At 45.5% G+C, this 23,552-nt stretch overlaps 1 protein-coding gene across 1 annotated transcript in view; it reads right to left on the bottom strand.

Moving 5' to 3' along the window:
* LOC106566523 (ERC protein 2) overlaps positions 1-23,552 on the bottom strand; it is a 353,915-nt gene that overhangs the window by 216,790 nt on the left and 113,573 nt on the right. The window contains exon 8 of the mRNA XM_082959688.1: positions 8,293-8,386. Coding sequence (XP_082815814.1) covers positions 8,293-8,386 — 94 coding nt within the window. The remainder of the gene's footprint in view (positions 1-8,292; positions 8,387-23,552) is intronic.

The raw sequence follows: 23,552 nt of genomic DNA, 5'->3' as shown, positions 1-23,552 counted from the left end.
CCATCTGTTAACTTCTCTGTATCCATCTGTCTCCTTATCTACCTCTCTGTATCCATCTTTCTCCCTCTCTACCTCTCTGTATCCATCTGTCTAACTCTCAGTATCCACCTTTCTCCCTCTCTCCTCTCAGTATCCATCTTTCTCCCTCTCTACCTCTGTATCCATCCTTCTCCCTCTCTACCACTCAGTATCCATTTGTCTACCTCTCAGTATCCATCTGTCCACCTCTCAGTATCCATCTTTCTCCCTCTCTACCTCTCAGTATCCATCTTTCTCCCTCTCTACCTCTCAGTATCCATTTGTTTACCTCTCTGTATCCATCTTTCACCCTCTCTACCTCTCTGTATCCATCTTTCTCCCTCTCTACCTCTGTATCCATCTGTCAGCCTCTCTGTATCCATCTTTCTCCTTATCTACCTCTCTGTATCCATCTGTCTCCCTCTCTACCTCTCAGTATCGATCTTTCTCCCTCTCTACCCCTCTGTATCCATCTTTCTCCCTCTCTACCTCTCAGTATCCACCTTTCTCCCTCTCTCCTTCTCAGCATCCATCTTTCTCCCTCTCTACCTCTGTATCCATCCTTCTCCCTCTCTACCACTCAGTATCAATCTGTCTACCTCTCAGTATCCATCTGTCTCCTTCTCTACCACTCTGTATCCATCTTTCTCCCTCTAACTCTCAGTATCCATCTGTCTCCCTCTCTGTATCCATCTTTCTCCCTCTCTACCAGTCTGTATCATCTTTCTCCCTCTCTACCTCTCTGTATCCATCGTTTTCCCTCTCTACCACTCTGTATCATCATTCTCCCTCTCTACCTCTCAGTATCCATCTTTCTCCCTCTCCACCTCTCTGTATCCATCTTTCTCCCTCTCTAGCCCTCTGTATCCATCTTTCTCCATCTATACCTCTCAGTATCCATCTTTCTCCCTCTCTACCTCTCAGTATCCATCTATCTCCCTCTCTACCACTCTGTATCCATCCTTCTCCCTCTCAGTATCCATCTGTCTACCACTCAGTATCCATCTTTCTCCCTCTCTACCCTCTGTATCCATCTGTCAACTTCTCTGTATCCATCTGTCTCCTTATCTACCTCTCTGTATCCATCTGTCTACTTGTCAGTATCCATCATTCTTCTTCTCTACCTCTCAGTAACCATATTTCTCCCTCTCTAGCCCTCAGTATCCATCCTTCTCCCTCTCTACCTCTCTGTATCCATCCTTCTCCCTCTCAGTATCCATCTGTCTACCTCTCAGTATTCATCTTTCTCCTTCTCTACCGCTCAGCATCCATCTTTATCCCTCTCTACCTCTCTGTATCCATCTGTCTAACCCTCAGCATCCATCTTTATCCCTCTCTCCCTCTCAGCATCCATCTTTCTCACTCTCTTCCTCTGTATCCATCCTTCTCCCTCTCTACCCCTCAGTATCCATCTGTCTACCTCTCAGTATCCATCTGTCTACCATTGTGTATCCATCTTTCTCCCTCTCTACCTCTCAGTATCCATCTGTCTACCTCTCAGTATCCATCTGTCTACCTCTCAGTATCCATCTGTCTACCTCTGTATCTATCTGTCTCCTTCTCTACCTCACTGTATCCATCTTTCTCCCTCTCTACCTCTCAGTATCCATCTGTCTCCCTCTCTACCACTCTGCATCATCATTTTCCCTCTCTACCTCTCAGTATCCATCTTTCTCCCTCTCTACCTCTCAGTATCGATCTTTCTCCCTCTCTACCTCTCAGTATCCATCATTCTACCTCTCTGTATCCATCCTTCTCCCTCTCAGTATCCATCTGTCTACTTCTCAGTATCCATCATTCTCCTTCTCTACCTCTCAGTATCCATCTTTCTCCCTCTCTACCTCTCAGTAACCATATTTCTCCCTCTCTACCCCTCGGTATCCATCCTTCTCCCTCTCTACCTCCATCCTTCTCCCCTCAGTATCCATCTGTCACCTCTCAGTATTCATCTTTCTCCTTCTCTACTGCTCAGCATCCATCTTTATCCCTCTCTACCCCTCTGTATCCATCTGTCTAACTCTCAGCATCCATCTATCTCCTTCTCTACCTCTGTATCCATCTGTCTCCCTCCCTACCTCTCTGTATCCATCCTCTCCCTCTCTACCTCTGTATCCATCTGTCAACTGCTCTGTATCCATCTGTCTCCTTATCTACCTCTCTGTATCCATCTGTCTACTTGTCAGTATCCATCATTCTCCTTCTCTACCTCTCAGTAACCATATTTCTCCCTCTCTAGCCCTCAGTATCCATCCTTCTCCCTCTCTACCTCTCTGTATCCATCCTTCTCCCTCTCAGTATCCATCTGTCTACCTCTCAGTATTCATCTTTCTCCTTCTCTACCGCTCAGCATCCATCTTTATCCCTCTCTACCTCTCTGTATCCATCTGTCTAACCCTCAGTATCCATATTTCTCCCTCTCTACCTCTCTGTATCCATCTGTCTACCATTATGTATCCATCTTTCTCCTTCTCAACCTCTCTGTATCCATATTTCTCCCTCTCTACCTCACTGTATCCATCTGTCTACCTCTCAGTATCCATCTTTCTCCCTCTCTACCCCTCAGTATCCATCTGTTTACCTCTCTGTATCCATCTTTCTCCCTCTCTACCTCTCTGTATCCATCTTTCTCACTCTCTCCGTCTGTATCCATCTGTCAGCTTCTCTGTATCCATCTTTCTCCTTATCTACCTCTCTGTATCCATCTGTCTCCCTCTCTACCCCTCTGTATCCATCTTTCTCCCTCTCTACCTCTCAGTATCCACCTTTCTCCCTCTCTCCTTCTCAGAATCCATCTTTCTCCCTCTCTACCTCTGTATCCATCCTTCTCAATCTCTACCACTCAGTATCCATCTGTCTACATCTCAGTATCCAGCTGTCTACCATTCTGTATCCATCTTTCTCCCTCTCTACCTCTCAGTATCCATCTGACTACCTCTCAATATCCATCTGTCTACCTCTCAGTATCCATCTGTCTACCTCTCAGTATCCATCTGTCTACCTCTAAGTATCCATCTGTCTCCTTCTCTACATCTCTGTATCCATCTTTCTCCCTCTCTACCTCTCAGTATCCATCCTTCTCCCTCTCAGTATCCATCTGTCTACCTCTCAGTATCCATCTTTCTCCCTCTCTACCTCTCGGTATCCATCTTTCTCCCTCTCTACCTCTCAGTATACATCTGTTTACCTCTCTGTATCCATCTTTCTCCCTCTATACCTCTCTGTATCCATCTTTCTCCCTCTCTACCTCTGTATCCATCTGTCAGCTTCTCTGTATCCATCTTTCTCCTTATCTACCTCTCTGTATCCTTCTGTCTCCCTCTCTACCTCTCAGAATCGATTATTCTCCCTCTCTACCCCTCTGTATCCATCTTTCTCCCTCTCTACCTCTCAGTATCCACCTTTCTCCCTCTCTCCTTCTCAGTATCCATCTTTCTCCCTCTCTACTTCTGTATCCATCCTTCTCCCTCTCTACCACTCAGTATCCGTCTGTCTACCATTCTGTATCCATCTTTCTCCCTCTCTTCCTCTCAGCATCCATCTGACTACCTCTCAGTATCCATCTGCCAACCTCTCAGTATCCATCTGCCAACCTCTCAGTATCCATCTGTCTACCTCTCAGTATCCATCTGTCTACCTCTCAGTATCCATCTGTCTACCTCTCAGTATCCATCTGTCTACCTCTCAGTATCCATCTGTCTACCACTCAGTATCTATCTGTCTCCTTCTCTACCTCTCTGTATCCATCTTTCTCCCTCTCTAACTCTCAGTATCCATCTGTCTCCCTCTCTGTATCCATCTTTCTCCCTCTCTACCACTCTGTATCATCTTTCTCCCTCTCTACCTCTCTGTATCCATCGTTCTCCCTCTCTACCTCTCAGTATCCATCTTTCTCCCTCTCTACCGCTCAGTATCCATCTTTCTCCCTCTATACCCCTCAGTATCCATCTTTCTCCCTCTCTAGCCCTCTGTATCCATCTTTCTCCCTCTCTACCTCTCTGTATCCATCCTCCTCCCTCTTAGTATCCATCTGTCTACCTCTCAGTATCCATCTTTTTCCTTCTCTACCGCTCAGTATCCATCTTTCTCCCTCTCTACCTCTCAGTATCCATCTTTCTCCCTCTCTACCTCTCTGTATCCATCCTTCTCCCTCTCAGTATCCATCTTTCTCCCTCTCTCCCTCTCTGTATCATCTGTATCCCTCTCTACTTCTCTGTATCCATCTGTCTAACCTCAGTATCCATCTTTTTCCTTCGCTACCTCTCTGTATCCATCTTTCTCCCTCTCTACCACTCTGTATCATCTTTCTCCCTCTCTACCTCTCTACCTCTCTGTATCCATCGTTCTCCCTCTCTACCACTCTGTATCCATCTTTCTCCCTCTCTACCTCTCAGTATCCATCTTTCTCCCTCTCTACCTCTCAGTATCCATATTTTTCCTTCTCTACCGCTCAGTATCCATCTTTCTCCTTCTCTACCTCTCTGTATCCATCTTTCTCCCTCTCTACATCCATCTGTCTACCTCTCAGTATCCATCTTTCTCCCTCTCTACCTCTTTGTATCCATCTTTCTCCCTCTCTACCTCTTAGTATCCATCTGTCTACCTCTCAGTATCCATCTTTCTCCTTCTCTATCTCTCTGTATCCATCTTTCTACCTCTCTGTATCCATCTGTCTACCCCTCTGTATCCATCTTTCTCCCTCTCTACCTCTCAGTATCCATCTCTCTACCTCTCTGTATCTATCTCTCTGTATCTACGTCTCTACCTCTCTGTATCTATCTCTCTACCTATCTCTCTACATCTATCCCTCTACATCTATCTCTCTATCTCTCTGTATCTATCTCTGTATCTATCTCTGTATCTATCTCTCTGTATCTATCTCTCTACATCTCCAGCACAGTAGATGATGAATGACATTAAAGCGACTTCAACTAGTCATCAAGCCTTTGACTAGCTGAATCAGGTGTGTTTGTGCTATGCTGGAACAAAAAAACAGCACCCCTTACCTCTCCAGGATCGTGTCAGTGACCACTTTTCTTTTGTCCTAGTCTTGATGAAGAATAAAGTAGAAATGGTTATGGAGTGTGATTGTTGTGGGTAAGGGCGGGGAGATCAGAGTTGAGTGAATGCAATATGAGGGTTGTGGGAGATGTGCAGCACGGCGAGATGGAGACGATCACAGAGCGATGCTATCGCTCCCCCATATAAACTCAGCTGGGTACCTTTCAGCGGCTGGATAAACCACAAAGGAACTGTTTGTTTGTGTTTACCCTCAGAGCGTGCTGTGTTCCTGATGGGACCAGCGATAGAGAGAGAGAGAGAGAGTGAGCGAGAGAGTGAGGAATAGGGGGCCTTTAAAGCCTGGTGGCTCCAACACAATCCCAGCGTGCAGTGAGACAGTAAGACATGAGGGCTACTGAGAAACACCACTATACATGAGTTACCATACAAGTGCAGCTTGTTATGTTTTGGCATCATGCGTAACAAACAAAGCAACTATAAAAACCCTGGTACTCTCTTTTACCATTTCGGGAAAAAAAATGTACAGCTTGTATTCTGTAAGAGGTGCCGTTATTCATGTGGTAGAACATTAGTATTGGTCAGCACCGAGCTACCTCAACTGCCACGTGAGTTTTTCTAAACTATAACGAGGAAGTCTTTCATCTGTCTACACTCCTTCCGTCTATACCGTGTCAATGTTCCCTCCCTCAGACTGGGACTCCTCTCCCAGGTGAGAGCAACATTTGTGTTCATTAACAAACAGAGGAAGTATTTCAGGGGGGAAATAAGCTATGTGTTCCAGACATCCAAAAGACGGGGAGAGAGACGGGGCGAGGGGGAGAGAGAGAGAGATGGAGAGAGAGAGACGGAGAGAGGGGGAGAGAGAGAGATGGAGAGAGAGAGAGACGGAGAGAGGGGGAGAGAGAGAGAGACAGAGGGGGGAGGGAGACAGATCGAGAGAGAGAGAGAGAGAGAGACAGAGAGTGGCGAGAGAGAGACAGAGAGAGAGGGGGAGAGAGAAAGAGAGAGGGGGGTGAGAGAGGGGGGAGAGAGGGAGAAGATAGAGAGGGGGGAGAGATGAGGGAGAAGAGAGAGGGGGAGAGATGGAGGGAGAAGAGAGAGAGGGGGGAGAGAGAGGGAGAGACAGAGAGGAGAGAGAGAGAGACAGAGGGGTGAGAGTGGGAGAGAGAGAGACAGAGAGGGGGAAGAGAGAGAGAGAGGGTGAGAGAGACAGAGGGGGAGAGAGAGGGGAGAGAGAGAGACAGAGGGGGGAGAGAGAGAGAGAGGGAGAGAAGGTGGGAGAGAAGAGGGGGGAGACAGAGAGAGGGGTAGAGAGAGAGACAGAGAGAAGGGTGAGTGAGAGACAGAGAGAGGGGGGGAGAGAGAGACAGAGAGTGGCGAGAGAGAGACAGAGAGAGAGGGGGAGAGAGACAGAGAGGGGGAAGAGAGAGAGAGGGTGAGAGAGACAGAGGGGGGAGAGAGAGGGGAGAGAGAGAGAGAGACAGAGGGGGGAGAGAGAGAGAGAGGGAGAGAAGGTGGGAGAGAAGAGGGGGGGAGACAGAGAGAGGGGTAGAGAGAGAGACAGAGAGAGGGGGGAGTGAGAGACAGAGAGAGGGGGGAGAGGGGGGGAGAGAGAGACAGAGAGAGGGAGAGAGAGAGTTTGAGAGGGGGGAGAGAGAGAGAGGGGGAGAGGAGAGAGATAGAGAGAGACAGAGAGAGAGGGGGAGAGAGAAAGAGAGAGGGGGTGAGAGAGGGGGGGTGAGAGACAGGGAGAGGGGGGGTGAGAGAGGGAGAGAGGGAGGGTGAGAGAGAGAGGGGGTGAGAGACAGGGAGGGGGGTGAGAGAGATGGGAGAGAGGGGAGAGAGAGGGGAGAGAGGGACAGAGAGCGAGGGAGAGAGAGAGTTTGAGAGGGGGGAGAGAGAGAGGGGGAGAGGAGAGAGATAGAGGGAGAAAGAGAGAGGGGGAGAGAGGGTGAGAGAGAGACAGAGAATTGGAGAAGGGGGAGAGAGAGACAGAGAGAGAGGGAGAGAGAGGGGGAGAGAGGGAGAGACAGAGAGAGGGGAGAGAGGGAGAGACAGAGAGAGAGGAGAGAAAGAGAGAGAGGGGAGAGAGTGAGAGAGAGACATAGAAAGGGGGTGAGAGAGAGAGACAGAGAGAGGGAGAGAGAGAAAGAGAGAGGGGGTGAGAGAGAGACATAAAAGAGGGTGGGAGAGAGAGACAGAGAGGGGGGAGAGAGATAGAGAGATGGTGGGGGGTAAGAGGGGGGAGAAAGACAGAGGGGGGAGAGAGAAACAGAGAAAGACAATTAAGGGGGAAAGAGAGTCAGAGCGGGGAGAGAGAGAGAGGGGTGAGAGAGAGCAATAGAGGGGGAGAGAGAAAGAGAGGGGGGAGAGAGAGGGAGAGAGAGGGGGTGAGAGACAGAAAGAGGGGGAGCACGAGAGACAGAGAGAGGGGGAGAGAGAGGGAGAGACAGAGAGAGGGGAGAGAGAGGGAGATACAGAGAGAAGGGAGAGAGAGAGCGGGAGAGAGGGGGAGAGAGAGAGGGGGACAGAGTTAGAGAGGGGGGAGACATAGAGAGATATGGCGGAGAAAGAGTGGGGATAGAGAGAGAGACAGAGCGAAAGGAGAGAGAGAGAGAGGGGGGAGAGAGAGAGAGTGGGGGTGAGAGAGAGAGAGTGGTAGGGGGGAAAGAGAGGGGGAGAGAGAGAGATGGGGGAGAGAGCGAGACACAGAGAGAGGGGGGAGAGAGAGACAAAGAGAGACAGAGGGGGGAGAGATAGAGAGAGAAAGGGAGAAGAGAGAGGGGGGAGTGAGGGGGGAGAGAGGGGGGGAGAGAGTCAGAGAGAGGGGGAGAGAGAGAGGGGGAGAGAGGGGGAGAGACAGAGAGAGAGTGAGAGTGAGAGAGAGAGAGGGGGAGAGAGTGAGAGAGAGAGAGGGGGAGGGGTGAGAGTGAGTGAGTGAGAGACAGAGAGGGGTGAGAGACAGAGAGAGACAGAGAGAGGGGGGAAAGAGAGATAGAGAGAGGGGGGAAAGAGATAGACAGAGAGAGGGGGAAAGAGAGAGACAGAGAGGGGGGTGAGAGAGAGCGAGTGGGTGTAACCTAGAGCAGGGGGAGAGAGTAGAAAGAGAAGTGTAACAGAGTCAGTCTAAGCTGGCAGGGAAGGGTACTATACTTTTTCCAGTGCCTGGGAATACCCTGGTATGATCAGGAGTCTGAGCATACTAACACCTCAGTACAGCCCTACACACACATATACACACACACACATACACACCTGTGAGATGGAGTGTGGATGTCCGTCTGTCAGTCCATCTGGCCTCCTCTCCCCTGAAACCATCTGTTTAAGGATGTTTGGACACTTCACTTGCCTTCAGAAAGAAAAAGAGAGGGAGAAAGAGAGAGCGAGAGAGAGAAGAGAGAGGGAGAATAAGATTCTAAGAAAGTGCATGCTAAGACAGATTGTTTTCAAACTGTAAACTGATCCACAAAAACATTACATAATGTATGTTGTTGCATCATGGAAAGTCTATAGAAACATGGAGCTCCCGGTGGAAAGTCTATAGAAACATGGAGCTCCCGGTGGAGAGTCTATAGAAACATGGAGCTCCCGGTGGAGAGTCTATAGAAACATGGAGCTCCCGTTGGAGAGTCTATAGAGACATGGAGCTCCCGGTGGAGAGTCTATAGAAACATGGAGCTCCCGGTGGAGAGTCTATAGAAACATGGAGCTCCCGGTGGAGATTCTATAGAAACATGGAGCTCCCGGTGGAGAGTCTATTGAAACATGGAGCTCCCGGTGGAGAGTCTATTGAAACATGGAGCTCCCGTTGAAGAGTCTATTGAAACATGGCGCTCCCGGTGGAGAGTCTATTGAAACATGGCGCTCCCGGTGGAGAGTCTATTGAAACATGGAGTTTCCGGGTGGTCTAAAGCACTGCATCTCAGTGCTAGAGGCGTCACTACAGACACCCTGGTTCGAATCCAGACTGTATCACAACCGGCCATGATTGGGAGTCCCATAGGGCGGCGCACAATTGGCCCGGTCGTTTGGGTTTGGCCGGTGTAGGCCGTCATTGTAAATAAGAATTTGTTCTTAACTGACATGCCTTGTTAAATAAAGGTAAAATAGAAGTATGGAGACGAAAGAGACAAGATGAGACTTGACAGATGGCAAAGTGACACTACTTGTGTAAATCTCTCAGCATGCAAACACACACACAAACAAACACTCACACTGTGCTGGTGTGTAAATCTGTCATCAGAAGTGTGGTGTTGAGGAGCTGATTACAGAGCTAACCCATGTATTACCTGGGCTGGTTTCTGTGTGTTTATACTCTATAGCGGAGACATACCCCCATTAATTTACCCTACAACTGAGATCCCCCCCCCCCCTCCCTCACACACACACACACACACACACACAGAGAGAGAGAGAGAGAGAACAGTCTATGACTTGGGTGGCTTGAGTCGTGTTGAGGGTCACCGTGGCGGATGTGTTGTTTCTACCCTCACCACCCGGGGGTGGCCCGTTAGGAAGCCCAGGAACTAGTTGCAGCGGGAGTTGTTCAAGTCCCAGGGTCCTGAGCTTAGTGATGAGCACTATGACTGAAGCTCAGTGTTCAACACCAATGAACAGCATTCTCACGTAGGTGTTCTGCTTGTTCAGCTGGGAGAGGGCAGTGTGGAGTCCAATAGAGATTGCGTCATCTGTGGATCTGTTGGGGCGTTATGCGAATTGGAGTGGGTCCAAGGTATCTGGGATGGTGATGTTAATGTGACCCATGGCCAGCCTTTCAAAGCATTTCATGGCTACAGATGTAAGTGCTACAAGGTGAATGTCGTTTAGACAGGTTCCCTTGGCGTTCTTGGGCACAGGGACTATGGTGCTCTGCTTGAAACATGTAGTTATTACAGAGTGGCTCAGGGAGAGTTTGAAAATGTCAGTGAAGAAACTTGCCAGCTGGTCAGCGCATGCTCAGAGTATGCGTCCTGGTAATCCTTCTGGCCACGTGGCCTTGTGGAGCAAGATCACAAGGTCGTCCAGAACAGCTTGTGATCTTATGCATGATTCAGTGTTACTTGCCTCGAAGCGAGCATAGAAGGAATATATCTTGTATGCTAGGCTTGCGTCACCAGGCAGCTCACGGCTGGGTTTCCTTTTGTAATTTGTGATAGTTTGCAAGCCCTGCCACATCCATGAGCATCAGAGCTGACAAAGTAGGTTTCGATGTTAGTCCTTTATTGACCTTTTGCCTGTTTGATGGTTCGTTGGAGGGCGTTGCGGGATATCTTATAAGTGTCTGGATTAGTGTCCCGTCCTTGAAAGCAGCAGCTCTAGCCTTTAGCTCAGTGCGGATGTTGCCTGTAATCCATGGCTTCTGGTTGAGATATGTACAAACGGTCACTGTGGGGAGGTTGTCGTTGATGCACGTATTATTGAACCCGGTGACTGATGTGGTAAACTCTTCAATGCTATTGGAAGAATCCCAGAACGTATTCCAGTCTGTGCTAGCGAAACATTCCTGTAGTTTAGCATCTACTTCATCAGACCACTTATGTTTGAGTTTTGCTTGTAAGCAGGAATCAGGAGGATAAAGTTATGGTCAGATTTACCAAATGGAGGGCAAGGGGGAGCTTTGTATGCATTTCTGTGTGTGGAGTAAACATTATAATGTTTTCGTTAAAATCACTGGCCACTGCCTCTCGTTTGCTTATGGCGCTATACAACTAGTTTGAGATTGGTCTCAGTGCCAGCATTGGTTTTTGTTGGTAAATAGACAGCTACGAAATATATAGAATAAAATTCTCTTGGTAAATAGTTTGTTCTGCAGATTATCATGAGGTATTCTCAGGCGAGCAGAACCTAGAGACCTCTTTAACATTAGAGATCACGGACCAGCTATTCTTAACAGAGACACCAACCTCCCTCTTTAATCTTACCCAGAGCTGCCGTTCGGTCTTGACGATGCATAGAAAAACCAACTAGATGTATATTATCTATATCCTTGTTCAGTCACGACTCAGAGAAACATAGGATATTACAGTTCTTCAGGTCCCGTTGATAGGATAGTCTCAAACGGAGCCCGTCCAGTTTATTCTCTAGTGATTGTACTTTTGCTAGTAGAACGGAGGGTAGAGACAGTTTATTAACTCGCCGACATAGTCTCGTCAGGGAGCCCGCTCGATTGCCTCTCTTGCGCCGTCTCTTCCTCTTTTGAGTCCCAGGGATTACGGCGTGGTCCGGAATGAGCAGTACATCCACAGCTGCCAACTCGTTGAAGTACAAATCTTCATCCAAATTGAGGTTAGTGATCGCTGTTCTGATGTCCAGAAGCTGTTTTCGGTCATAGGAAATATTATTTACAAAAACGTAAGATCAGCATAAAAAACACACAAAAAAGCAGAATTGGTCAACTGCAGTGCCATCTTCCATCTCAAGAGGTAAGTAAAACAATTTAAAAACTATAGTAAGTGCCTATTAAATTTCAAATGATATTAGAGAAAGACATTACAAACTCTGACCCATCTATGTAAATGTATTTTATTTTTTTACATTAAGAACAAGTACATATTTTGTTTCTCATTCTTTTTCATTGGGTTTGAAAAAAGAACAAAAAGCATTTAACCGTAACAGTGAGAAGATTTATTCTTGAATCAGCCATAAATTCGCTTGTCACTTCCTGTTTTGTGCAACAGGGAGTGGCAATTAAATACAAGTTTTACCAAAAAATTGAATTGCTAAAACATTTCTAGCCTGTCTATCTATGGGTAACAGGGTTAATGTGTTTTGCTCGACATGCTCAGTTTTCCACGTCAAAACACTATGATTTGACTATTATAAGTTCAATGTTTCTCTTGAAAAACATTTTTTTAAAGGAATATTTTCACAATATTAAAATGAGAGTTCAGTTCACGGCACGTAAATGAACCACTAATCACATTAAATAAATAATAATATTCAGAAATTACTTTTTCAAGGTAACAGAATAACTAGGGCTTTACAATGATGGTGAAACTTAGAGAAATGTTCAGATTAAGTGGGTTGAAATCTTCCTGGAAGTGACACAGGGTTGACGGAGAGACATGTCAAACTGCTGTAGGCTGCCACATACAGACATGATATATTGAATTCTCTATACGGTCAATATCTAATGACAATTCATTTAAAAACAATTCTACCACTTTTCAACCTTATTTTCATTATCGCCATCGCCATCACAATACCAGTGTCTACATATGTGAAAATGGCACGTTTCTATGATCTGTGGTTAAAAAGAGAAAAAGAAAGGTCCTAAAAAATGCTTCTATGTGACATCACAGGGTAGGATTAAAAGAAAAACAGCGATTTTCAAAACCTGTAATGAGTTTCTAGCCAGAGGGAGGGGATCTTCTTGCTCCCCACGACACAGCGAATTAAAATGGTTGAACTTTTAATAACGTCATCCACCACTTTTCATGGGTAGAACTCAATTTTCACATATGGAGACACTGGTATTGTGCTGGAGATAAGGGGAATGAAGTTGATGGAGCTGCCCTTTATTATAACAGGCTTTTAAAATGAAATATTGTTGCACAATTTCTACACAAAAGGAACTCTTTTCGTGGAACGACCCATAAGCAAAGAGAGCTGACAGTGACAAATTATCCCATAAGAGAACTCTCAGCTACTGTAAACAGCTTCTCAACCAGCGCCTGCTCTGTGTGTATACATTATTACATATTCAGACTGACTGACCTGTTTACCCTGCTACCAATCCACAAGTTCCTCTACATATGGACAAATATTTGCCACGCTGGCTTGCGAACTACTGTGTGGCTGTGTGTGTGTGTGGGTAGGTATGTGCGTGCGTGCGTGCGTCTCATGTCCTGTCAGCGGCGATGTTGGTGGGTAATTTATATTCTGGGCTTCTGAAAACAAACCTAATAAATGGATAAATAAGATCCTAAAAAGCAATGCTGCCTGCTCTCTCTATCACCATAAGTAGTGACAGCAGTGATGCATTGGTATTGAGTCCTATGTCAGGGCTAGTCATACTGACAGACATCTCCTGCTCCCATCTACCCTCCTCCCCATCCCCCTCGTCTTCACCCCCCTCTCAGAGATACTGTTGTCACAGGAGGATGGGAGAAGAAGGGTTGTAGAAGGGGGAGTAGAGGTGAGAGTAGAAGGGGGGTTATAAGCGAGTAGAGGGGGAGTTGAAGGGGGAGTAGAGGGGTGTATAAGGGAGTAGTGGGGGAGTTGAAGGGGTGTATAAGGGAGTAGTGGGGAAGTAGAGGGGGGAGTAGACGGGGAGTAAAAGGGAGTAGAAGGGGAGTTGAGGGGGAGTACAGGGGTGTATAAGGGAGTAGAGGGTTGTAGAGGGGGGAGTAGGAGGGGAGTAGAGGGGTGTATAAGGGAGTGAGAGGAGACAGAGGTCATCATCAGATGAGCTCCTGCATTTTTCAGCATGTTCTTAATTAAAAAAATATAGATTTAGAGTTAGATAAACTTGGATTTTTTTGTCAGGAACATATACAGGATGCTACCCTCTACAACATAACCTTCACTCCAAATCAAAACTCCAAACCTACAACCTGATTTTGGACGGAATTATGGAATCACCTGGAAGGCTAACAGCTACCAAAGATTATTATTCCAACGCTATACAGCAAATGTTCTGGAAAACAACAGAAACCTGAAAACACCATCCAACCTGGAACTGAGTGAGTAATGTTTAGTCTGAAGCTATATTTTTTATTTCCAAAAGCCAAGAAGAAAAATACATTACGTTACTTTATAAGGACTGAATGCTAAATTAAGGCTGCCAAGCGCGATACAACTTCAATTAGCACTGATGTGTCAAGTGAGAGGTGTCAAAGCCCTTCAGCCCAACAATGGCAGGAGAGTGGAACAGTCTACTCCAACCAAATGGAGAGGCCTTAGAAGCTGCCTCCCGCTGTTCAGAGGTAATTAAATACAGTACTCTGTGTATGTAAAGAATGATAAGGCAAGAAAAGATCACAAAATGAAGCTCCTTATGGAAAATCAAGAGACACTTTTTGCTGACTATTATAAAAATGGGAACATCAGCAACCTCATCTTCCACACAACCCATCCCCTGGCATGGCACAGTGCTATATTATCACACTACCCCTCTGTTAAGAGGGGGGCTGTTACCGATGGGTGGAAACTCAGGATACTAGACAATGAGGACTCTGAGTAAGCTAATATAAATCTCTATAAGTCTGGAACAGTATTGGTACAGGGCAACACCAAACAGTTTCAGCTGGACTTTCACCTAATCAAAGAATTAGCCCAGAAGGAGAAGCTCTCCCTTGAGAAAGATACCCCCACTCTGAGCGGGTCAGACCCGACCTCTTCATTATATAACCCCACAGACGAGGAACCCCAAGTGGAAAGTCAACATCCCAGCACAGAGTACTACTCCCTCATTGAAATGAAGGATACATTTACCCAGCTGGAGGTGAGACAGGTGGAGCTGGAACAGCAGGTTATTACACTCCCGTCAGCACAGACCCAGACAACAGTCCAGCACAACAACACCCCCTTAACCAGACCCAGACAACAGTCCAGCACAACAACACCCCCTTAACCAGACCTGGAGAGCTGGAGGTGGAGAGAGACATATCTGCACTCTGGACTGTGGTGAGACAACTTCAACAATATAAAAAGCAAGAGTAGGAGAAGAACAGAGCACTAGAGGAGAGGATCAGACTGCTGGAGGAGAGGGTGAGGGGGATGGCGTATGACAGAGAACAACCCACTAGAGAGGTGGCCACCCCCGCAAAGAAGCCAGCAGAACACAGCAGGAGAACACAGCAGGAAAGGGTGGCCACAGCACTGAAGGGAGTGATTGAAAAAGCTTCTTCTACTTTCCCCAACGCACAAGTGGTTATCTCTACCCTGCTACCACAAAATACTTTCACCCTGCTATCCCCCTCACCCTCAGCGGGTAAACGCAAATATTTCCTGTGACTGTGCCTCAAAACCAAATGTTTTCCTGGCCCACCACTCCATGCTGGACTTGAACAGCCTCTATGACCAGGTCCACCTATTCAAGGCAGCAGTGCCCACCTTCACCCGGACCCTAAAGGACTTCGCTCTCAAATGCAGCCCCAACACTTCACACAGGAGCAACAAATCAATAGACACCCCGCCCAGACCAGCAAGACACTCTCCCAGACCTGCGGGACCCCCCCCCGGACCTACACATAGAGGACCCACGCCGAGAGGACCTACATCCAGACCACAACACCACCAGCCACATACACACCCCCACCCCAACCAATCAACATCTCCCCAAGTCAACCATGCCCACAACCCATTTAGGCCCCCCCTTCAGATCAGACCTATGCCCCTCCTGCCCACCCCATGCACCCCACCCCCGCAAAGAGGGACTCAACATGGAAGTCACACATACGCCCAGGCTGTGAGCGGGCAAACAGGCCCAACCCCCACTCTTACACTAGCCCAAGCCAATGGCATGTACCAGATGCTCAGCAGGCTCTGCTCACACTTACTGGCCTGAGGCCAAACCACACAACCAACAACATTTGACACTTTATGGAACACAAAGCCGTCACTATCTCATCCTGGAATATCCAAGGCCTGAGGTCATCTGCCTTTGGCCTAAAGAGCAGGGACCTGGATTCAAAGAAATCAGAAATACAGACATGTCATCCTCCAAGAAACCTGGTATAGAGGAGACGGACCCACTGGTTTCCTTCTAGGTTACAGAAAGCTGGTAGTTTGGTGGAAGGTAGTTCTTTGCTGCCCTTCTTGACACCAGGCCATCCTCCAAAAGTCTTGGTGGATGGTAGTCCCATCCACCAAACTACCAGGTGTGAAACAGGGAAGGGACTCAGGGGGTATGGTAATTTAGTATAGAGCAGACCTAACTCACTCCATTAAATTGACACATCACCCCGCTCCTCCGCACACTCCACTGGCTTCCAGTTGAAGCTCGCATCCGCTACAAGACCATGGTGCTTGCCTACGGAGCTGTGAGGGGAACGGCACCTCTGTACCTTCAGGCTCTGATCAGTCCCTACACCCAAAGAAGGGCACTGCGTTCATTCACCTCTGGCCTGCTCGCCTCCCTACCTCTGCGGAAGCACAGTTCCCGCTCAGCCCAGTCAAAACTGTTCGCTGCTCTGGCACCCCAATGGTGGAACAAGCTCCCTCACGATGCCAGGACAGCGGAGTCAATCACCACCTTCCGGAGACACCTGAAATCCCACCTCTTTAAGGAATACCTGGGATAGGATAAAGTAATCCTTCTAACCCCCCCCCCCCCCCCCCCAAATGAGGTGAATGCACCAATTTGTAAGTCGCTCTGGATAAGAGTGTCTGCTAAATGACGTAAATGTAAATGTAAATTAATCAAAACAGGAACATTTTACATTTGGCTAGAAATTCAAAAGGAAATGATCTTAACAGAGAAAAATTTCCTCCTGTGTGCTACCTATATCCCCCCACTAGAATCCCCATACTTTAATGAAGACAGCTTCTCCATCCTAGAGAGGGAAATCAATCATTTCCAGGCCCAGGGACATGTACTAGTCTGTGACGACCTAAATGCCAGAACCGGACAAGAGCCTGACACCCTCAGCACATAGCGGGACAAACACCTGCCTGGAGTTGACAGCATTCCCTCCCCCATATGCCCCCCTAGGCACAACTATGACAACATAACCAACAAAAACGGGTCACAACTCCTGCAGCTCTGTCGAACGCTGGGAATGTACATAGTCAATGGTAGGCTTCGAGGGGACTCCTATGTTAGGTACACCTATAGCTCATCTCTTGGCAGTAGTACTGTAGACTACTTTATCACTGACCTCAACCCAGAGTCTCTCAGAGCGTTCACAGTCAGCCCACTGACACCCCTATCAGATCACAGCAAAATCACAGTCTACTTGAACAGAGCAATACCCAATCATGAGGCATCAAAGCCAAAGGAACTGAGCAATATTAACCTCTTATGGCTAGGGGGCAGTATTTTCACGGCTGGATAAAAAACGTACCCGATTTAATCTGGTTACTAATCCTACCCAGTAACTAGAATATGCATATACTTATTATATATGGATAGAAAACACCCTAAAGTTTCTAAAACTGTTTGAATGGTGTCTGTGAGTATAACAGAACTCAAATGGCAGGTCAAAACCTGAGAGATTCCTTTACAGGAAGTGGCCTGTCTGACCATTTCTGGAACTTCTTTGCCATCTCTATCTTTTACTAAGGATCTCTGCTCTAACGTGACACTTCCTACGTCGTCCATAGGCGCTCAGAGCCCGGGAAAAACCTGAATGTCGTCATCCCAGCCCCAGGCTGAAACACATTATCGCCTTTCTCAAGTGGCCGATCAAGGGACTGTGGGCTTAGGCGCGTGACCTGGCCGCCCCCGTCTTTGTGATTTTTTCCTCTGTTTGCCGAAAAGGAGATTCCCGGTCGGAATATTATCGCTTTTCTACGAGAAAAATGGCATAAAAATTGATTTTAAACAGCGGTTGACATGCTTCGAAGTACGGTAATGGAATATTTAGAATTTTTTTGTCACGAATTGCGCCATGCGCGCGACCCTTCTTTACCATTTCGGATAGTGTCTGGAACGCACGAACAAAACGCCGCTATTCGGATATAACGATGGATTATTTTGGACCAAACCAACATTTGTTATTGAAGTAGCAGTCCTGGGAGTGCATTCTGACGAAGACAACAAAGGTAATGAAACTTTTGTAATAGTAAATCGGAGTTTGATCAGTGCTAAACTTGGTCGGTGTCTAAATGGCTAGCCGTGATGGCTGGGCTATCTACTGAGAATATTGCAAAATGTGCTTTCACCGAAAAGCTATTTTAAAATCGGACATATCGAGTGCATAGAGGACTTCTGTATCTATAATTCTTAAAATAATTGTTATGTTTTTTGTGAACGTTTATCGTGAGTAATTTAGTAAATTCACCGGATGTTTGCGGGGGGGTATGCTAGTTCTGAACGTCACATGCTAATGTAAAAAGCTGGTTTTTGATATAAATATGAACTTGATTGAACAAAACATGCATGCATTTTATAACATAATGTCCTAGGGTTGTCATCTGATGAAGATCATCAAAGGTTAGTGCTGCATTTAGCTGTGGTTTTGTTTTTTGTGGCATTATATGCTAGCTTGAAAAATGGGTGTCTGATTATTTCTGGCTTGGTACTCTGCTGACATAATCTAATGTTTTGCTTTCACTGTAAAGCCTTTTTGAAATCGAACAGTGTGGTTAGATAAAGGAGAGTCTTGTCTTTAAAATGCTGTGAAATAGTCATATGTTTGAAAAATTGAAGTTTTTGTATTTTTGAGGAATTTGTAATTCGCGCCACGCCTATCATTGGATATTGGAGCAGGTGTTCCGCTAGCGGAACGTCTAGATGTAAGAGGTTAAGAAATGCTATAGATGGAAGGAATGTACAGTCGTGTCCAAAGGTTTTGAGAATGACACAAATATTAATTTCCACAAAGTTTGATGCTTCAGTGTCTTTAGATATTTTTGTCAGATGTTACTATGGAATACTGAAGTATAATTACAAGCATTTCATAAGTGTCAAAGGCTTTTATTGACAATTACATGAAGTTGATGCAAAGAGTCAATATTTGCAGTGTTGACCCTTCTTTTTCAAGACCTCTGCAATCCGCCCTGGCATGCTGTCAATTCACTTCTGGGCCACATCCTGACTGATGGAAGCCCATTCTTGCATAATGTAACGGTTGTCGTACTGGAGAGAAGACCAAGGTGCAGCGGAGTTAGTGTTCATCATTTAATATTTAATTGAACAACGTGAACACTATACAAAAACAAGAAAAGAGAAAACCGACAGCCAACAGTCCTGTCAGGTGCAAACTCTAACAGAAACAATTACCCACAAAACCCCAACGGAAAAACATGCACTTATGTGTGACTCCCAATCAACAACAACGAACTTCAGCTGTGCCTGATTGGGAGCCACACACGGCCCAAAACAAAGAAATACAAAAATATAGAAAAAGAACATAGAACGCCCACCCAATGTAACACCCTGGCCTAACCAAAATAAAGAACAAAAAACCCCTCTCTATAGCCAGGGCGTTACACATATTCAATGCTTGGAGTTTGTCAGAAATTGTGGGGTTTTGATTGTGCCTCTTGAGGATTGACCACAAGTTCTCAATGGGATTAAGGTCTGGGGAGTTTCCTGGCCATGGACCCAAAATATCAATGTTTTGTTCCCCAAGCCACTTAGTTATCACTTTTGCCTTATGGCAAGGTGCTCCATCATGCTGGAAAAGGCATTGTTCGTCACCAAACTGTTCCTGGATGGTTGGGAGAAGTTGCTCTTGGAGGATGTGTTGGTACCATTCTTTATTCATGGCACTGCTCTTAGGCCTAAATTGTGAGTGAGCCCACTCCCTTGGCTGAGAAGCAACCCCACACATGAATGGTCTCAGGATGCTTTACTGTTGGCATGACAAAGGACTGATGGTAGCGCTCAGCTTGTCTTCTCCAGACAAGCTTTTTTCCGGATGCCCTAAACAATCGGAAAGGGGATTCATCAGAGAAAATGACTTTACCCCAGTCCTCAGCAGTCCAATCCCTGTACCATTAGCAGAATATCAGTCTGTCCCTGATGTTTTTCCTAGAGAGAAGTGGCTTCTTTGCTGCCCTTCTTGACACCAGGCCATCCTCCAAAAGTCTTCGTCTCATTGTGCGTGCAGATGCACTCACACCTGCCTGCTGCCATTCCTGAGCAAGCTCGATACTGGAGGAGCCCAGATCCCGCAGCTGGATCAACTTTAGGAGACGGTCCTGGCGCTTGCTGGACTTTCTTGGCGCCATGAAGCCTTCTTCACAACAATTGAACCGCTCTCCTTGAAGTTCTTGATGATCCGATAAATTGTTGATTTAGGTGCAATCTTACTGGCAGCAATATCCTTGCCTGTGAAGCCCTTTTTGTGCAAAGCAATGATGACGGCATGTGTTTCCTTGCAGGTAACCATGGTTGACAGAGGAAGAACAATGATTCCAAGCAACACCCTCCTTTTGAAGCTTCCAGTCTGTTATTCGAACTCAATCAGCATGACAGAGTGATGCGACAGGGCTGAAATGCAGTGGAAATGTTTTTGGGGGATTCAGTTCATTTGCATGGCAAAGAGGGACATTGCAATTAATTGCAATTCATCTGATCACTCTTCATAACATTCTGGAGTATATGCAAATTGCCATCATACAAACTGAGGCAGCAGACTTTGTGAAAATTAATATTTGTGTCATTCTCAAAACTTCTGGCCACGACTGTAGTTTGGAAACCTACCTAAAAACAAATAGGCAACAACAAATTCAATCCCATTTAGACAACTTCCTGGACAAAACGTTTAACAGTATATTTGACCTCTCAGCTTCCCTGTCAAATCTAAAAATCTCAAATAGAAAACCGGAGAAAATGAACAAAAATGACAAATGGTTTGATGAAGAATGCAAAAATCTAAGAAAGATTTAGAAACCTGTCCAACCAAAAACATAGAGACCAGGAAAACCTGAGTCTACGCCTCCACTAAGGTGAATCACTAAAACAATACAGAAATACACAATGGAAAAAGAAGGAACAGCACATCAGAAATAAGCTCAGTGTAATTGAAGAATCCATAGACTCTAACCACTTCTGGGAAAATTGGAAAACACTAAAACAACAACACGAAGAATTATCTATCCAAAATGGAGATTTATGGGTAAACCACTTCTCCAATCTTTTTGGCTCTATAACAAAGAACAAACAGCAAAAACATACACGATCAAATACAAATCTTAGAATCAACTATTAACCTGTTAGGGCTAGGGGGCAGCATTTGCACGTCTGGATAAAAAAAATGTACCCGATTTAATCTGGTTACTAATCCTACCCAGTAACTAGAATATGCATATACTTATTATATATGGATAGAAAACACTCTAAAGTTTCTAAAACTGTTTGAATGGTGTCTGTGAGTATAACAGAACTCATTTGGCAGGCAAAACCCTGAGACATTTTCTGACAGGAAGTGGATACCTGATGTGTTGTATTGACTTTAAACCTATCCCATTGAAAAACACAGGGGCTGAGGAATATTTTGGCACTTCCTATTGCTTCCACTAGATGTCACCAGCCTTTACAAAGTGTTTTGAGTCTTCTGGAGGGAGATCTGACCGAACAAGAGCCATGGAACGATGATGTCCCATTAGACACCTGGCGCGCGAGTTCATGTTGGGTACCCTCGTTCCAATACGTTATAAAAGAGTATGCATTCGTCCACCTTGAATATTATTCATGTTCTGGTTAAAAAAGGCCCTAATGATTTATGCTATACAACGTTTGACATGTTTGAACGAACGTAAATATATTTTTTCCCCTCGTTCATGACGAGAAGTCCGGCTGGCTTAGATCATGTGCTAACAAGACGGAGATTTTTGGACATAAATGATGAGCTTTTTTGAACAAAACTACATTCGTTATGGACCTGTGATACCTGGAAGTGACATCTGATGAAGAGAATCAAAGGTAATGGATTATTTACATAGTATTTTCGATTTTAGATCTCCCCAACATGACGTCTAGTCTGTATCGCAACGCGTATTTTTCTGGGCGCAGTGCTCAGATTATTGCAAAGTGTGATTTCCCAGTAAGGTTATTTTTAAATCTGGCAAGTTGATTGCGTTCAAGAGATGTAAATCTATAATTCTTTAAATGACAATATAATATTTTACCAATGTTGTCTAATTTTAATTATTTAATTTGTGACGCTGACTTGACTGCCGGTTATTGGAGGGAAACGATTTCCTCAACATCAATGCCATAGTAAAACGCTGTTTTTGGATATAAATATGAACTTGATAGAACTAAAAATGCATGCATTGTCTAACATAATGTCCTAGGAGTGTCATCTGATGGAGATTGTAAAAGGTTAGTGCATCATTTTAGCTGGTTTTATGGTTTTGGTGACCCTGTCTTTGACTTGACAAAACATTACACACAACTCTTGTAAATGTACTGTCCTAACATACTCTAAATTTATGCTTTCGCCGTAAAACCTTTTTGAAATCGTAAAACGTGGTTAGATTAAGGAGATGTTTATCTTTCAAATGGTGTAAAATAGTTGTATTTTTGAAAAATTTGAATTTTGACATTTATTTGGATTCAAATTTGCCGCTCTTGAAATGCACCTGCTGTTGATGGAGTGCACCACGGGTGGCACGCTAGCGTCCCACCTAGCCCATAGAGGTTAAAGACTACCAGAACACACTGGATTCTCCAATGACCATGAATGATCTACAGGACAAAATAAAACTCTCCAACCTAAAAAGGACTGTGGTGTTGATGCTATCCTCAATGAAATGATCAAATATACAGACAACAAATTCCAATTGGCTATACTTAAACTCTTTAACATCATCCTTAGCTCTGGCATCTTCCCCAATATTTGGACTGATCACCCCAATCCACAAAAAACCCCAATAACTACCGTGGGAAATACGTCAACAGCAACCTTGGGAAAATCCTCTGCATTATCATTGACAGCAGACTCGTACATTTCCTCAGTGAAAACAATGTACTGAGCAAATGTCAAATTGGCTATTTACCAAATTATTGTACGACAGACCACGTATTCACTCTGCACACCCTAATTGACAAACAAACAAACCAAAACAAAGGCAAAGTATTCTCATGCTTTTGACTCAATTTGGCATGAGGGTCTGCTATACATGAGGGTCTACTATACATGAGGGTCTGCTATACATGACGGTCTGCTATACATGAGGGTCTGCTATACAAATTGATGGAAAGTGGTGTTAGGTGAAAAACATACGACATTATAAAATCCATGTACACAAACAACAAGTGTGTGGCTAATATTGACCAAAAACACACACATTTCTTCCCACAGGGCCGTGGGGTGAGACAGGGATGCAGCTTAAGCCCCATCCTCTTCAACACATATATCAATGAATTGGAGAGTTCACTAGAAAAGTCTGCAGCACCCGACCTCATCCTACTACAATCTGAAGTCAAATGTCTACTGTTTGCTGATGATCTGGTGCTTCTGTCACCAACCAAGGAGGGCCTACAGCAGCACCTAGATCTTCTGCAGAGATTATGTCAGAACCAGGCCCTGACAGTAAATCTCAGTAAGACAAAAATAATGGTGTTCCGAAAACAGTCCAGTCGCAAGGACCACAAATACAAATTCCATCTAGACACCGTTGCCCTAAAGCACACAAAAAACTATACATACCTTGGCCTAAACATCAGCGCCACAGGTAACTTCCATAAAGCTGTGAACAATCTGAGAGACAAGGCAAGAAGGGCATTCTATGCCATCAAAAGTAACATAAAATTCAATATACAAATTAGGATCTGGCTAGAAATTCTTGAATGAGTTATAGAACCCATTGCCCTTTATGGCTGTGAGGTCTGCGGTCCGCTCACCAACCTAGAATTCACAAAATGGGACAAACACCAAATTGAGAATCTGCATGCA

The sequence above is a fragment of the Salmo salar genome, chromosome 13 (genome assembly GCF_965601325.2).
Source record: "Salmo salar chromosome 13, fSalSal1, whole genome shotgun sequence".
Classification (NCBI taxonomy): domain Eukaryota; kingdom Metazoa; phylum Chordata; class Actinopteri; order Salmoniformes; family Salmonidae; genus Salmo; species Salmo salar.
This window is presented reverse-complemented; position numbering and strand designations above follow the sequence as displayed.